Source organism: Falco naumanni, chromosome 11, assembly GCF_017639655.2.
Source record: "Falco naumanni isolate bFalNau1 chromosome 11, bFalNau1.pat, whole genome shotgun sequence".
Lineage (NCBI taxonomy): Eukaryota > Metazoa > Chordata > Aves > Falconiformes > Falconidae > Falco > Falco naumanni.
Window position 1 is genome coordinate 5,532,217 of NC_054064.1, and position 16,802 is coordinate 5,549,018.

The 16,802-nt window shown below is 44.5% G+C and overlaps 1 protein-coding gene across 9 annotated transcripts in view; it reads left to right on the forward strand.

The window, feature by feature from the left end:
- The window catches only part of RABGAP1L (RAB GTPase activating protein 1 like), a 270,618-nt gene that overhangs the window by 240,410 nt on the left and 13,406 nt on the right, over positions 1-16,802 (forward strand). For 8 of the 9 annotated variants that reach the window (XM_040610551.1, XM_040610552.1, XM_040610550.1 and 5 more), the window contains one exon: positions 14,679-14,771. In XM_040610551.1, coding sequence (XP_040466485.1) covers positions 14,679-14,771 — 93 coding nt within the window. Of the gene's footprint in view, positions 1-14,678; positions 14,772-15,052; positions 15,957-16,802 lie in introns of those variants that run through there. The other variant, XM_040610555.1, reaches the window with a different exon arrangement.

Genomic DNA, 16,802 nt, shown 5'->3' on the forward strand with positions numbered 1-16,802 from the left:
AAAGGAGCAATAAGGGAGCTTGGGTGGTCGCTATTAGAACTGGCTGGTTTCAGCAGATAGAATCCTTGTCTGCGCTCTTCCCTGCTCTCGGGATGTCCCTAGGAGTGGTCTGGCCTCCACTTCTTCCTCCTCTGTGGGGCAGGAACAGCCAGATTCTGCCCTGATCCTCTCACCTTGTCTTTGGAGCAGAAAAAAATTTCTTTTTTCTGCAGATAAATAAGATACACAGATAATAAAATAACAAATTTTATTTATTAAGCAGGTGATGCAGAAAAAGAAAAGCTCTAATAGTTTTTGTCTTTCCTTTCCTTTGATTGCTCAAGTCCCTTGGCTTTTGTGATTTCACGATGCAGCTGCTCTTCATTTAACTCTAAAATTTTTAAACATTTTGTGTATTCTACTCTCGCTTGTCATCCTTACAGCTTCACAACCTTTTCTGTGATTTCTTTTGCAAGTACAAATCTTGTCTTCCCAAAAATTCAGGTGAGACTTGTTTATATGGAATAGCACATGTTATGTTTACTATCACCTAAATTTTTGTTTATAAAAGTTCTACATTTTTATTCTGCTTTAAGGAGTCAGCCCCACAATGTTGTTGTCTTCCCCTGGAAATCATCAAGATTTGAAGTCAGTGAAGGAAACTGCTTATATAAAGTTAATTAAATGGATCGTTGTATCAGACTGTGGTTTGCTTACTACTGTATTTTAGGTTTGAGAGTAGAACTGATGTGCACAAATACTAGTTTGACAGCAATTTTTTCTCAATAAGACTTGATTGGCACCTTTTGATGTTAAAACTAAACGCATCAAAATGAAATCTCTTCCTTCCTTGGATTTCCCATGTTTTAAAGTCTTGGAGTTCCAGCATATTTAGGAAAACTGGCGCAGCTTCTGCAGTGACAGTGTTGAAAGCCCCGTATGTGTCATATAGGAATCCTTGTAGCCTGAGAGGAGGCGATGTCCCCGCAGTGGGTAAGCTCCTGGTCCCTCTCGCTACTAAACCCAGGCTTGATCATGGTGTGGACACCCTGATAAAACTCGCAGAGTGCTTGTTCAACATACACAAATCTGGCCCTAAATGTGGAACTCATAAACAGTGAAGAAGCGTATGTTTTATATTGTGGTAACCTGTAGCTGGCATGGAATGTTGTTATTCTTCATGTTTATTTGACCTTCATCACTCATTTGTTATTCAATATGAAAAGTAATAATCGGTACTAAAATACCTTCTACTATTTATGTTGCATCGCATTTGTTTTCAGCTGTCTTAAACCTTCAATGCACAGCACGTTTTTGCTGCTGCCTGTTATTAAGTGGAGTAGAAACCATCAAAGGTGAAGCCATAGCCTGTGGTATCTGTGCAGAAAACATGTCATTTGGGGAGTGGGAGGGCAGGAGGGGCAGCTCCCCACTCTGTGAGAAGCCCTCAGGTGCTGCTGCATTGCGCCAAGCACTGGTCTTTGGTATCGCACCAGTGCACATCAGCCCAGTGGTTTCCCTGTTTGGCATCCAGGTTCAGTTGCATGGAAATGGGAGAGCTGGTTCATCCTGCCTGTGCCTTCACAGAGGTTACATCTTTCAGCTATTGAAGCTTCTCTCTTTCATCCAACTTTATTCCAGTAGCATTTTTTGAAAATTAAGAACTATTAAATGCTGTTCTGGAAAAGCATCCAGCTCTCACTGGGGTGTAACAGGAGGTGGGAAAGGTATCATTTTCCGTGGTAATCTCTCACTGTTCAAAATCTCGTTTAGATTCTTTCTGGTTTCTGCTTCCCATCTTGGATCCGGCATGTGGTTTTGTGCCGGGGTACAGCATTCTGCACCGTTACTTATTTTATCCCTGTGAAGGTACTTGCATGCCGCAACCAGCTCAGCTGTCCGTGCTGTCTTGTGCAAACTGAGGAGCTTGTGCTCTTAAACCTCCTGCTGCGAGGCATTTACACCCTGCGCAGCGCAGTGGCTCTGCTCCGCATCCTCTTAATTTTATTTTTTTTTTCGCCCGACTGCATCTTCCAGGTCTAGATGCAGTATTCCAGTATTGGTGTCACTGGCAATCCAGGATTAAAACTTCCCTAGTCATCTTGCTTTTTCCTATCCTTGTACGTACCAGGGCTCCCATTAGCCGTTCTGCCGCAGCCCAACTCCGCGTTTGCTCGCTGCAGCTTCTCCCCATACCAGCGTTTGCTCCCAGCCCCACGCTGTGCTGTGTGGCCTCCTGCGTGGGGCCGGTGCAGCTTCCCTGTGGGGCTGCTGTTATGAATGGCACTGATACAATTAAAAATTAGGAGTGGGGGAAAAAAAAAAAAAGCATATTTCTGAAGGATTATTTTGGTCCACTTGCCATCGAGGAGTGAGACAAGAGGGAGAGCCAGGTCAATGGCTGGCTTTCACAGCACATGCCTCTCATTCCCCCATCCCTGGTTCTTCCCAGAGAGCAGAAAAAATACCAAACTTTTGGAAAAGTCTGAACGGTGTTTTCCTGGGGCTGAGCCCACCTCTTCATGGGATTCTACCCCAGCTGGAGGTCTGTGGCTCTGTGCTGTAGGTAAGCCCTGCGTCCTTTTGGTCCGGAGTCAGCACAGTGGTGTGTTTCATGCGAGTATGCTGTTTCCAGGAAGTCAAATATATGTCTGCAATTTTCTGGCCCTTCTTGTTCTTTACAGCTCTTTCTATCCATGTGTCATCTGCAGATTTTATTAGCAGGACTGTATTTTTCACTTCCAGGCCACTGTACTGTTTGATAGTGCTGGATCTTTTATGAGTCCCAGAAGACAGCCTTTAGAATGTCATTAATCAAAAATGAAAAATGTTATTGAATAATGATTCCCTTTGACAATGGCTTTTTGACCCATTTCCTAAGCTTTTTAATTCATGCTTTAAGGCTATCGGATACTCTTCTGGGGGTTTTGTTGGTTTGTTTTTTTTTTTAATAGAACTATCATGTAGTCGTGAAGCCAGTGCTAGAGAAGACTTACAACTGTAAAGTTACTTTTATCAATCAGACCTGTGAATAAAGAATGAAAAAGGAACTACAGTTTATAGAATTATGTTGCTGTGGAGCCAGTTCCGTGCCTCAGCTGCACACTCACCAGCTCTGCAGAGCGTGGGTTTCAGCCAAGTCCGCCGGGTGGTTTGATTTGTGATACTTAAATACTGGGAATACAGGATTTTCTTCTGGTCTGCATGAATCTCTGCTGGTTTAAGCTTAACAAAACTCAAGGAAGAATTTAAATTTTTGTCTTCTGCTTTTAGTTTTAGTTATTTTTTATTTGTTCCAAATTAATATGTTATATTAAGTTTTTGTTTGTTTTCTCTTTTCTTCATGTTTGAAAGCATTCCTTATTGCTGCTCTCTTATTGTCATTGGATCCAGAAGGAATTATTTAAGCAATGTTTCAAATAGACATTTTACAAATAAGAACAGAATCTTTGTGATTAAACATTCAAAAGCAGAACATCTCAGTATTTTGGAGCTTCCTCATTTTCTTCTTAAAAGGAATTTCAGGAAAATTGATACAAGTTTTTCTGGGCACTTGAGAAACTGTGCTTCTGTTAGTGTCACTGTGTTAAAAGCCCATTTGGGAGAAGAAATTTGAAAAAAGTTTCTAGACATTATTGGTTCTATAGATCTTTAGTTTTAATGACCTTGAATGTGTTGGGTATCAGCATGAAGCTTTGCAATTAAAGAAGAGCCAGGTGGTGAGTTACTTTGTAAGGCCATATTTCAACATTTAAACGCAGAAATGGTTAAATTAGAATAAAGAACCCACAGGTGAGGTAGGTCAGGTGTGACTGATACAGCCACTTCGTACCTGTTAGATACAGTAGTCATCGTATTAAGATGAGAAAATGAAGTGGGTCAAATGAGACATGTGAAGCTCCTGAACTCTGAGCCTTCAGCTTTCTTCCCTCACTTGCCTTTTCTTGTGGATTGCCATTAATATAACACGTAACACCTGAGTAAAGCTATATACAAACCCAAAAGCTTTGTTGTGTACTCATAGCAGATGCAAAGTTTGCGTATTTATGGGTGTTCTGTCAGTGTCTCCGTGATCGGTAGTCACCAACTTTGAAAGGAGTGCTAAAACTAGATGAAAAGGCAGTTAATCCCTTTTTTCTTAATTTCTAAATACTTAATTACTTTGTAATTTCTTAATTACTAGAAAATGGATTAGGAAGTTTGAGTAGGTGAATGTGGTGGTTAAAAATATTCTGTCTTCATTGCCTACAACTATTTTCATTCTTTTTGAACCCGATTCTTGGAAGAATTTGGCATAAAGACAGTGCTGAGGTTGGAAAAATGTAGTTTGGTGGGTTTTATCTTGTTCAGTTGGTGCTTTCTTGCACCATTCAATACACACATTTTTTTCTTTGTCGCTTCCTTCTAGCTGTGTCGACATGAACTCACAAAGAAAAAAAGCCACCCGTGTTGGCTGGAGTGCTGGTTACGCTGGTCGCTGAGGGTTTAAAGCCGTAGGCTTGTCTTTTGTGCTGAGAAAAATCCAGGTGGCTTGATTTCAGAGTCGTGGGTTAGCTCTGCCAAGACAAAGCTCGGTGTGTATACACAGCGTTGCACTTTTGCTACAAGGTAGACTCACCAAAGTAATCCCCAGTTACGGTACCGTGGTACGAGGTACTATATTTGTTTGTCCTTCACCTTGGAGATCACAGAAACTGAGTGCTTAGGCAAGAACAAGCACACAGCGATCACCCACACTCAGGTTGAACTTCCAGAGCAGGTCAGGCAATACTGGAACAGGGTAACAGGAATTCAGTTATCCCAGAAGTGGGGGTCTCATTCTTTCCATGGCCAGAGGAATGGGAAATGGAATAGACAGACCTGGGACACAGAGCTCAGAAAAAAACAGAAGAGAAGGGCCGGCTGGCTTCTCTGCTGCTGGTACCCGGGGGTTGAAAATGGTGGGAGCCAGATGTTGCTGCTAATACTAGCTGGCTTCCTTTTCCACAAGGAGTAGCTGTTCTCCCTCTGTGGGAGCCCTTTCTGTTGTAGACCTCCCTTCAGTGGCAGCAGGGGCTTGGCTTGCCAGCTGCGGCTGGTGGCATGGCCACGCTTCAGCTACTGCCCTCAGCCCCTCCTGCCTGATGCCAACTTATTGCTTTTGTCGGTGCTTAAGATGCTCGTGGGATTTTCCACGCGAGATGATACAGCAGAAGGTCTCGAGTTCACCAGTAATTGGTTCGCTTGACAGGGTCTCGGCTAGACGTAAAGGATGAGCATCGGTCTCCACGCGGGTGAAGTGGCACGCTCAGCCGGCGGTGCTAGCGGTGGGGTGGGACCATAGCCGGGCCAGCGGAGACCACAGAAGGTTGAAAACCCCAAAAAGCAGCCTTGTGTATACAGATGTGCGAATCGGTACGCCTGCTCTGTATCTCTTGGGGCTGACGTGCAGTGCTGCTGCGCGCTCCCATGCCCAGGGGTGCTCCCCAGCAGCCCCTTACTCTATAGGAACACCAGCCAGCCATTCCTGAACTGCTGGCCACCCTTCCTCCAGTTACCCGCCAGATCCGTGCCGAGGTGTTTCGCCAGTACCACAGTGACTGAAAGGTGCAAGTATGGCAAAACCTGAAGCCTTATTACAGGCACAGAGGAAATCTCAGCAGGTGAAGGATTAGAGAGAGAACAGAGGAGAGCAAGGATTCATTACTGCACTAAGATGCTGTTCCGTGCCTCAGTGAGCGTTTCTGATACCTTGGAAGTTGGACACTGTCCCACTTGTTTTCAAAATGCTGATCGTCTAATGTGCGGTTTTAAAGAATTTATTTATTTATTTTACTTTGGGGTTTTAGCAGTTGTGTTTATGGAGCTGGGCAAGCAGAAAAAAAGCAGGGCTTTTGAGAAGATGTGGTAACAGCGTTAGTTGCTGAAATAAAGATAAAAGTATTTTATATAACAAGGGACTGTGGAGCCCTGAATGTAAGTATGTGATGGTTCAGCTGTTATATAGAAAATGTATATATTTTTTGTTAATGGCATAATGCACTGATAGGGAATTGCTCTTAGTAACTTGGGAGTTTGAAATACTTAAAGTAATGAAAGGTGTTTTAGCATCAAGGGCCTCACCACACATCAGAGAAGCCTGACGGTGATTTTAAAGATGCCAATTTAAAGTGTGACAGCAATACAGTTTTCTTGATGCTGTGACACAGAATTGATCTAAAATAGTATTAACACATAGAACGTGTGTTCAAGGAGTATGTGAGGCTCTTTACTGGTGAATATAGCTCTACCTGGCCGTAGGGTTCAGTTATGCTCTAGCACCCATCCTCCATCTCAGGAGGGAGAATATTTTTTTTTTTAATCTTGTGCTGGGCATGGAGTGTGACAGGAGCCAAGACGTGGTTCGGTAACTCAGCAGTCAGGATCTAGCCTGGCAGACACCGGTCCCAGGTTTCGCCACCCTCCTGGCAGGTTTCAGAAGACACGCTCAGCTGGGGGTTTATTAGCTGGAAGCTGTGGACCCTGCGAACTAAATACATTCAACATGCCAGGTTTTACAGCCTTGGTAATACCAATATTTTGGACTTGGCTACTGATCAGTTGCTAGCCATGTGTCAGTACTTTTCCTTAAGTGTGCTTGTGGGGTAGGTCTGTGTTAGTTCCAGGATAAACAAGGTTGGAAAGTGAACCTGAGGTGGTTTCTTTGCTTAGTGGTGCAAGAAAATCACCGGGGACTTCTGAATTTCTGATGGTGGTGTCCCAGGGATGGTGGAGAAGGCTGCACCTGCCTTCCTGCTCGCCCTTCTCTTCTGCTGCTGTGATGTGCCAAGCAGTACAACCAAAGCTTTAAAATTATTGTGGGCATGGGTTAGATATAAATCAAAATGAATTCTGTACCTCTGAATGGGGGGAGCCGAGGGCTGGATTTTGCGTAGTCACTGAGGAGATAAAGGAGACCCTTCACACCAAGTCCTGTATACCAAAAGGTGTAAGAAAGACACAAAATCCCTTGGAACTGTTACGTTAGGAGGTACCAACCAATGAATAAATTCTGTGCTGGAAAAACATCTGCTGATCATAGTAACTGTGTTATCCAGAGCAGGGCCTTGTCCCAGGCGGCTGGTCAGTGTCAGTTCCCCAGTTATCTGGTCCTACTCTGTGGCCTCGGGATAGATACGCAGTCTCATTTAGCCTATATAGTCGTTTGTAACAGAGATCTCATTGCTCAGGCATTCTTTGAGTTATGTCGAATAATAAAAATGACCTGTACACAGATATTTTCCATCTAGAATGTTCCAAATATTGGTATCCTTAACCACAGTGTTCCTGTTGACCAGAGCCAATTTAAATGCAAAATAGGTGCTTGCTGACAAAGTGGATATAGCTGTTTCCTTTCACGGTGTGCGGCTCAATATTAAAGCCCTTATCTGTACGCGTGAGAGGAAGCACTGTTTGTCTGGCTGAGCTGCTAGACATCAGCTGCAAGGATAGAAAATAATCAGCCGTTTCCAAGCACTGCTTTTAAGCCACTCGGGGTGTCTCTTTTTCGCTAAAACAAATAGAGTTGAAGTGGATAATAAGCCCTCCATATCTCAAAGTGAAAATGAATTTTTGAATGCTGAAAACCGTTTTGAGGATCTGAAAAGGAGTGTTTTGAAGAATCTGTGCTGCAAGGCAGAACATCCTCTCCTTGAGCCTTTTTTGTTGGTTTTTTTTTTCCCCGATGCAGATTCCCCTGCAGTCAATAGATGCGCGTCTCGAACATGAGCACTGTGGTGAGTGCAGAAGTACACACCGCTGTTTAGAGCTACAGTCCAGGGAATCTGAATTTTGTTCTGTTTTCCTGAGTTGCTGCTGGATTGCTGTACAGTGAGGCTGATTGAGGTCCTTTCGGTCTCCGCTTACTCTTTAAACTTGGTTAGCTGCATTGCTAGCTGAGCCTAACTAAGCAGATATTTCAAACAGCAGGGCTATGGAAAAATAATGGGGTTTGCCAGGTTCAGCAGGTTTCGGTGAACGGAAATACGTTGTAGAGATTAAAAACTGACAGAAGGATCTGGTGTTGGAAACCATCCAGCATCACTGGCTGCGTGGCTGCTGCCGTTCTGAATCACAGTAGAGCGTGCAGGTATGCTATAGATTTTGCAACCTGCCTTTACCTTCTTCTTGTAAATTCCTGTGGGTGTCTAAATTGCAGTTGAGATCTTTTGATAATGGACTTACGTGGAAGAATTAAATAAAAATAAAAATTCACAGCAAAGCTGGTTTCCTTTGCCTCCAGCCAGCTTTCAGATTGGATTTGTGTTATCCTGAAGACTTTCTTCAGGAGGTCTTACACCTACAGAGCTGGCAACGAGGTGACTTGCAGAGGGGAGAAGACTCTCCCCCTACAAGGAAAGAATACTTAGGTGTGCTGGTGTGGAGCAATCTGCTTTGCTGAAGTGAAAAGAGCATTTCTGTTAGTTCTTTTTTCCAAACGTGAGGTGGAAGAGAGATGCTGTTCCGTGCAGGCACTCAGACAGGCACGCACTGAGCAGACGATCTCTCCAACACAATATACATTTCCAAGGACTTTGAGGGAACATCTTCCTGCCAACATAGATGGTAAAATAGCATCTGACATTTGGGGCTTTTATTGTGCTGAGTGCAGCGTGCGAGCTCAAGGGAAATAACGGCACCATGGACCCACCTGTACCCATGGCGCTGAGAGGTGGCTCGTCAGCCCCAGCAGGGCAGTTTGTGCTGCAGGCTTGCCCGGAGCCAGGCTGCAGCGAGGACCCTGCTGGAGTCAGATGATGTCTGAGAGGCTGCTTCACAAAACTTACCGCTCACCTCGCCCCAAAACCAGGGGTTAGATGTTTAATGAGATTTAAGGTGTGGTTTAGAGTGGGGGATGTCTGGATCCTGACTGCGATGCTGCAGCTAGGTGAAACACTGATGAGGGCTGTTCCACTTGATTCAAACCTGCGGTGAAACAGCTTGTGATCAGCAAGCCCTTCACCGCACGGTGACAGAAAGAGAAATGGGAATTCTTCAAGCTATGCTACAGCTTGTGAATTTTCTTTAGGTAGCAGCTGATTTTAATCCCTGCATTTATTTCTGCAGATTTTCTTCTCTGCAGACTACCCATCACCAAGAGAGGTTTGTGAGGAATTAAGATTTCCCCTTTTTCCTCCCAGATCTCATGCTTGTGGCTAATACCTCATTGGAGGTACAGTTGTTCGGGTTGTATGGCATAATACCTAAATATGACATCCCGCTCACCCCCTTTAAAGTCTAATCCAAGAGACGAGTCTGTTGTGTCAACATGTTACTGTGGGTTTTGTTCTTTCTTTTTCATTCCTGCATCTCTCAAAAAGAAAAATGAATTGCTTACCAACTTCTGGATTTTACTCCCAGTGACCGATATCACAGGCTACTTCATCATGCCTTTGGGCAACCACTTTTTAGGAAAAGGAGGATACAGTTACCCATAGCAATGACTGCACAGAGCAGCAGAGCACTGAGTCAGTTTCTTCGTATGCTTTTGTTACATTAAAGCCTTAATTTGGCCTAATTAAGTGTTTAAATGGAGCTATATTATCCTTCTTTGAACCTGATTTAGTTGTCTTTTAAATGTGGAGTATTAACTGGAACAAAAAGATACACCTTTTGAGTGTGAACTACGATGATGCGTGGGATCTGAAATTGTTGCTAACCTGCTGAGGTTCCGTTTAAAGCTCACTGTCTTCACAGGACACACTTCACAGAGCCAAGTGTAATTTTGAAATTCACTTGCTTTTAGCGTTGTTTTAAATCAGTGTGAAGACACCTAAGTATGCACAAGCATAACTTGGGTCTCCTCAAGAGGGGCAGACGTGGCAGGGGTTTAGTGAGAGCCTCTTGCAGCCGGGGCTCCTGGCTGTGTGCAAGGGCTGAGCTGAGCCTGAGTGAGCTGGAGCTGGTCCTCTCGCCTCTGAGCCGGGCTCCTGGGCATCACACGTGCTTGGAAATGGTCCTGCTTTGCAGCAGTGAGAAGAGTCTGGGCTTATCATGGGGACCGCAGCCTGGGGGGGGGGGGGGGGGTGGATGAATAAAAGAGAAGCTGGGCTGCAGCCAGTGGCTGTGGCTGCTGTGGGTGCTCGCCCAAAGCAAGCTTGGCAGTCTCCTGCATCGGTCACCAGCACACAGTGCAACCCTGCCTTTGGAGGGATGCAGGTCCCTCACCTCAGTCTTGAAATACCAAGCAAATCCATCACCAGTGAAACAGAAAATTAAGTCACCTTCTTCAAAGAATGGGAAAGGAAAGCATTGCGTGTTTGGCTAATTGTTTTTTTTCTTTTTTTTTTTAACTTGCACATTGAGGTGAGAGCTACAGAGGAAAATGTACAGAGTGCAGAGATCACAGAATGCTGGCTACATTGTTGGTGTGGTGGTACAGTATATTTTTGGAGTGTTTATGCAGTGCTAGATAGAGAAGTGGGAATCTGGGAGATACTGTGTTCAGCCTGTCATTGTGGCAGTGCTGGAAATCAGAAATCAGGTAATAGGATTTTCCTGTCTGGATCAGCCCCTGGCTGTCTTCAGTATGTTCAGGAAATCACTTTACATCTCTGCTTCCATTTCCTTGGCTGTCAAATGAACATAATGATAACTGCCTCCTCTGAGTGCTCATGCTTCATTACAGCAATAAAACATCTGGGGGGAAGGAGTCATAGGTGTGTGATTTATTAATCCAGCAAGGTCAGGCTGAACTGTCTGTAAACAGCGAAAGAAATTGCAAAACGAGGGAGAGGTCTCCTGGAGCTGGGCGGCTGCCGATGCGTGGCACGCTGCCCGTGCGCAGGGCTGCAAGGGAAGGTGGAGCAGATCTTCCCAGCCCTGTCTGAGCAGGGGGGCAGCTAAAAACAAAGTAGGTTTGTTTCTCACCTGCCACGTTATCCTCTCACTGCAGCGCGTCCTTTGCACGTTCACTGTAGTAGCCTGTTGGGTTTTTTCAGGAAGAGGTTTTGCTTGTTCAGTTCTTCCGCGTGGATGTTTTATTAAGATGCCCTGCATGGCTTTTTCTCTATGTACGACTAGTTGTGACATGATTTTGTGCTTGAATGTAATAAAATAAAACGAGTCAAGGAGATAAGATACTGAGATAAACAGATGAGAAATGTTTGTAAACCGTAAGAGTCTCCTAAATTTGATAACCATCAGTTCTAACCAATATACCCAACGGTGCTAAAGAAAGAAGAAATCAATACTGCAGAAGCTTTTACAGAAAATTTATGAGCACGCTCTGTGCAGGATCAGTCCATGAAGATTGAAGCATAGCTAGCACTATGCACTTATGAAAGGGCTTACAGAGAAGTCCCTTGTTGAATTCACAAACTGTTCCAGGGAATTAAATTGGGGAATACGGAAATGGGCTTTTAAATTTATTTATTTATTTATTTATTTATTAGTGTATACTCAGAAGAAGAAAATGCTGGAATAAATTATCAAGCTCCTTTGAGTAATGTAGCCAATAGACAGTAACAGTGAAGCATAGTCCCTGCCAAAGTCATTAAGCATTTCTGTTCAGGTATCTATTTTATAAGTGGATTAGTATGGACTGGTTTCCTAACAGGAATTTCTCCCCCCAACTCCTTAAGACAGACTTCCCCTGTGTTTAGGTAACTGCTTTCCAATTAAGGCAAAGTTGTAGCATAAATAGATGTGAACACGCCTAAGTCATGGTACCCTTTCAAAAAGCACAGAAGCAGTTTTCTACGTTGCAACACGATGCTTACACCCTGGTGCTTACACCTTTCATGATTTGATCCCCGATTCCGGTACGATTTACTGTCAGTATTGCTAAGACAGTGTTGCCGTGCTGTTTGCTTGTTGAAGAACGTGCCAGGCACGTGAACCTCCCGTCATCCCAAGCCATGGATAGCTCTGGTAGTGGTGAGGGAGGGAGCTTATCCCACACACAGCCACTGAGGACCCATGTGTCGTCCTCCTCACAGCTATGAATTAGAATTTAAGAAAGTAAAGGAGAACATGTAGGTAAGAAGGGTTGGAGGGATGAATTACCGGGTGTTAAGAAATGGTTGTGAATTGTCAGTGAGTGGAAACAGGGGCTGTGAAGGTGGTGGAGAGCAGAGTTAAGTGAAGCAGCTGACTCTTGTTCTCCCCTGCTCATCATACGGTTTTTGATGTGATGTGTTCAGATTAGCTTCTGGTATTGTCGAGGCAGATGATGAAATGCCAAACAGACTCTGTGCAAGTTAAGTTCTGCCTCATCTTGATACAGAACGCAAGGTGAAACCAGAGAAATAAGGCTGCTCTGAGGCAGCTTAAAAAAATCAATATTTAATGAACGGGCAAGGAGAGCTGCACACCAGTGGCTCGGCCTGGTGAGGGACAGCTGTGGCACAGCGCTCAGCGGAGGCACGGGGGTCATAGCGGTGCTGTATCCCTTTTGCTCTCTTGGTAAGAGTTGCTTACTCAGATTATTACCTTTCGGCTGTAGTATGCCTGGATACCCTGGATTGCAGATTCTTGTTCACAAGTCATTTAAGCGAATCTCGTGGTTAAAGCAAAAAGGAGGGTGCTGCTGCCGGCAGCTGTAAAGGTGAAGGCGTTGGTGGGTCCCTGCGATGGTCAGAGGAGGCAGTCCCCAGCACCCAGTGCCAGGCTGAGGGGTGCAGCAGCGCGCACATGACACGGGGGGGTTCCCCTGTGCTTGGGGGAATTGCTGGGGGGAAGAGGATTGGGACTGGGTAACTACCTTTGCTTTCCACTCTTTTCTCACTACACCAGAACAGTCATGTTTCCCGCTCCTTCAGAGGACGGGGTTCTTACTGAAGTCCTCGTGCAGCTCGCTCTGTGTAATGAGACTTAGTTCTTATGTGTACTTTAAAGTCTTTAGTGAAAAGCATCAAGAATCAGGAAAACGTTTGGTTGAACAGGTCATCTTCTAAGTTACACCTATGTTGCACCTTTTTGCCATACTGTGCCACAGTGTCTCCCTCATCTTTATCTTCCTTTTCTGCTGGTCGCGTACTGGAGCACAAAACTCCACAGCAGCACAGGACTAGGTTTGGAGGTCGTCCTCTAACACCCCAACCTGGGAACCTTGATCCGGTTCTCCAAATGAGATCCCAGTAAGCATCATGGAAGGAAGGAATTGATCAGGCTTCGGATGTGTGACCGGTTCACTTCATTTAGAACACTGCTTTGAGATGATTTCTTGCTCTTGAATATTAAGTAACCTGAACAGTTTCAAGTTGGAGCTAAGACCAGACGGGCTGGGCTTGCATCTTGAATGTCGTTCAGTTGAAACATAAAAAAGCATCTCTGATTTAGTCATTTTCCTTTCGTTGTGGTTTGCACTGTTAAGTGTCATGGAATCGAAATTGTTTTGTATGTTTATCCAAGTTGCTTCATGTTTTCATGTTTACCCTTTCTCTTTGCTTTCTTTAGGGGGGTTGGTTTAAGATTTCATCAGGAATTGTGGGCGTTAGTGACCTCTGTGCACGGTGCTTTGCAGACCGTGAGTTTCACGTTTTCTAACCGTACCTCCCAGAAGCTTCTGCAGCAACACTGAGCACTTCCTCGGCCCCTTCCTGTGCTGCAGAGGAAGGAGGTACTGGGCCGAAAACCAGTAAAGGGAAACATAAGCCAAAACTGCACGTAGACATGTATCTCTGCTCATTGGCAGGAGTTTTTTGCCCTAAGGCAAGGTGACAGTGGCATGTCCTCACACCAGGAGTGAGCTAGACACTATCAATATATGCAGGAAGAGCAGATACCTGCAGGACAGATCCAGGAAAAGCGTATGTTTACGAGTGACGATGGTACATGGCGGTAGGGATCTCTCTGGCTGCCAGCAGATGACTCGACACTCAGCAGGGCCAGCGTCTTGTGTGCGCTGGGGTAGAGCAATGCCATCAAAGGTCCCCAGAGATCCCAGAGATGGGATCACTCACACAGCACTGTGTATCCAATTAAAAGGTGAAAGTAAAGCAGAGGATCTTGGTGCTTTGTTTAAAAGAACACAGGTGTTCTTGGTGTGCCTTGGTTTAAGTTGAAGCTGTGTTTCCCAGAATCGAGCGGTCTGGAACTTGACCTTTCTGCATGGCTGTTTACTGAATTTGCTTGTGATTTGTATGTGGTTGCCTCACTGTTTCCCTGCTGCAGCTGGAGCCAGCACTGCAGTGTCTCCACCTTTGCCAAGCAGAGTCTGATGGCAGACTTCAGGAGGGCATTGGTCACATTAGACATTAATACTCTTTCAGCAATAAAATCCATTTCTCGGCTCTCCCCCCCGGGGAATTGTCCGCTTCTTTTGTATGAACACTCCTTTCTTCTAACCTCACTTTTAACATTTTTCTTGCTAAGGCATTGTTTTGGTGAATCATATGTACCACAGCATATTTTCCTCTTGCTCTCTTGCTCGCTGTTCATGCCTTCTTTTCTTCTTGTTACTCTTACCAAAATGTCTCTGCATCACTCTTGTTTTCCTTTTTTTTTCCTTATTTGAGTAACAGCAGTAGGCACAGAAAGATTTCTGTCGATGTGAACTGTACTGGGAAGTGTTTGACATGGCATGCTGAGGAGGGAAGGCGGGGGCAATGGGGAGTGACCGTACTCAGCAGCAGCTTTCCAGCACTTCCTTGGCTTCCTCTTTGCAAGGAGAGTTTTCAGACAGCCTTTCTGGTGTTCCTCTAACCTTTAAATGCATGTTTTCCAAATCTGTTCCACAGGTGCCCACAAAAAAGCTGAAGAAATATGAGAGAGAGTACCAAACAATGCGAGAGAGTCAGCTGCAGCAGGAAGATCCTATGGACAGATACAAGGTACGGGGAGATGCTATGTGGGAACCTGTTTCATTGCCCGAGTCCCATGGGGAGTGACCCGGTTCCGGCGGTGAAGCAGAGGTGCGTGTACTGCGCTCACCTCTCTGGGATATGCTGGTGCAGACCGTAGGGAAGTTAGGTGGCAGGTGAAACTCGTCCCCTTTCTTGAACAAGCACTTGAAACACTTGGATTTAGTGTTTTTTCCATGAATATTTCAATCACAATTTGCAACTCTCAAGACGTCTGCAAGTAGCCACATATAATATTTTTCTTCTTTCAGTTTATATGTTTGTAGGTAACTCTCCTGCTGTTGCACTTTTACGGGAGATCTTCATGAGACGCAGAAACAAAGGGTGATTCTCAGCTACAGACACAAAAAGGAGAAAATACACATTGTTCTAGCCCAAGCTGTGTGCAGTGGCATCCACAGAGACTTTTGGAAGATGAACTCTTCCTTGACTGATGCGATCCTTGCTATTCGGCTCTGTTTATACCAAACATTAGTCGGTTTTTGTTAGCATAGTGCCTAGTACAGTGGGACCCAGAGCTCTCCTGGGGTCCCAATGTACTACTGCAATAGAATGAGTAGTGATAAATATCCTGCTTTAAAGCAGCAGATAAATAAAGGTTCACTTATTAATACAATAGCTTGATAGTTCACTGAAAAAGAATAGTTCTTTAATTTTGGGTCCACATTGCTTATCTTTCCAATGTATTTGCTTTTATTGTCATAGCTGCATTCTGTTGCCATAGATTTTTGTGTAGTGGAGGCTCTGCCTCTAGGCATAGATTTCACTTAGAGTTCAGGATCCATTTATTGCTTACCCTGTTTTGAAAAACTGAGTTTTCTTTAGGTGAAGCTGCCAGAGATGAAGCACTTTACTGCCCGTTGCCCGGTTAGCTGGGAACTGACATTGCTTACATGTACCAGTACTGTTTTCCTGCTGTACTTCATTGTGCCTTAATATGTTAAGTGACATTGCAGTTGGTACAGGGTCTGCCAGGAGTGTGGAGCAGTAAATAATCATACAGGGTGCAACAGGTTTATGTGGCCTGTGAATATAAGGTAAGTGCACCATGTTCAGAAAACCACAGTATGAAAATCTGTAGTGAAAGACGATGCTGTAATTCATAAATGTGACAAGACAGTTACAGGTACAGAGAAAGTAAAACTGACTTTTTTTTTTTAAAAAAAAAGCATTTACCTGTGAAAAATTGTGTTTGGAGTGTAGTTCTTTTGATGTTAAAGGGTGTAGATTTTATTGTTTGTGAGAACTGGGACTGCTGTAGCAGCCGAGAGCCAGTATGACCTATTTAGAAAAAAACACAACATGCTGATGATTAACTTCCGACTAAGTATTTTTCCAGCGGTTCACTTGCAGTACTGTGGAATTAAAATAATACTTAGAAAACAAATAAGGGTTCTTTAAAGCTCTGTGGAAGCATATTAAATAGTTAATCTTGGGTGGTGGACAGTGAATAACATTATCCCCAAGCTGCAGATGAGGATGCAGAAAGTGACTCTTTGGCCACTGTTTATGTGAGTCACTGTCACAGTCAAGATCACACCTGGGGTTTTGGTTTGCACTTTTGAAACTTGCTGCGTGATTATTTTTTTTTATGAAGGGGGAGTGAGTCTCATCCTCTTAGCGATGCTGTGATTAGAGAGAGTCCCCACAAATCCTTCAGCTGATGAGTATCATGGAGAATTGCTTGTAAGTGCTCTCTGTTCCTTTTCTTGCTTTTTCGATTTTATTAATGTGTCAGGCTGAGGCTGGTAGGAATCGACATTTTCAAGAGTTTCCAAAGGGCAGCAAGAAACGCAGGCTGTGTGGGTCCTTGCAGGCAGAAAGTGGAGAGCCAACTTTGCTTGCCCCTCAAACAATCACTCCGCAGCCCCTGTGTTTAGAAGCGCCTTTCATTTTGGCAGCCGCAGAGCTAGACTTTGCCCAGCCAGCCTTGGCTTGGGAAAAGACCCGAGTCTGCACTGCCGAGGAGCCAGCGTTGCCTCTGAGCGCGGCGCTGCTGCC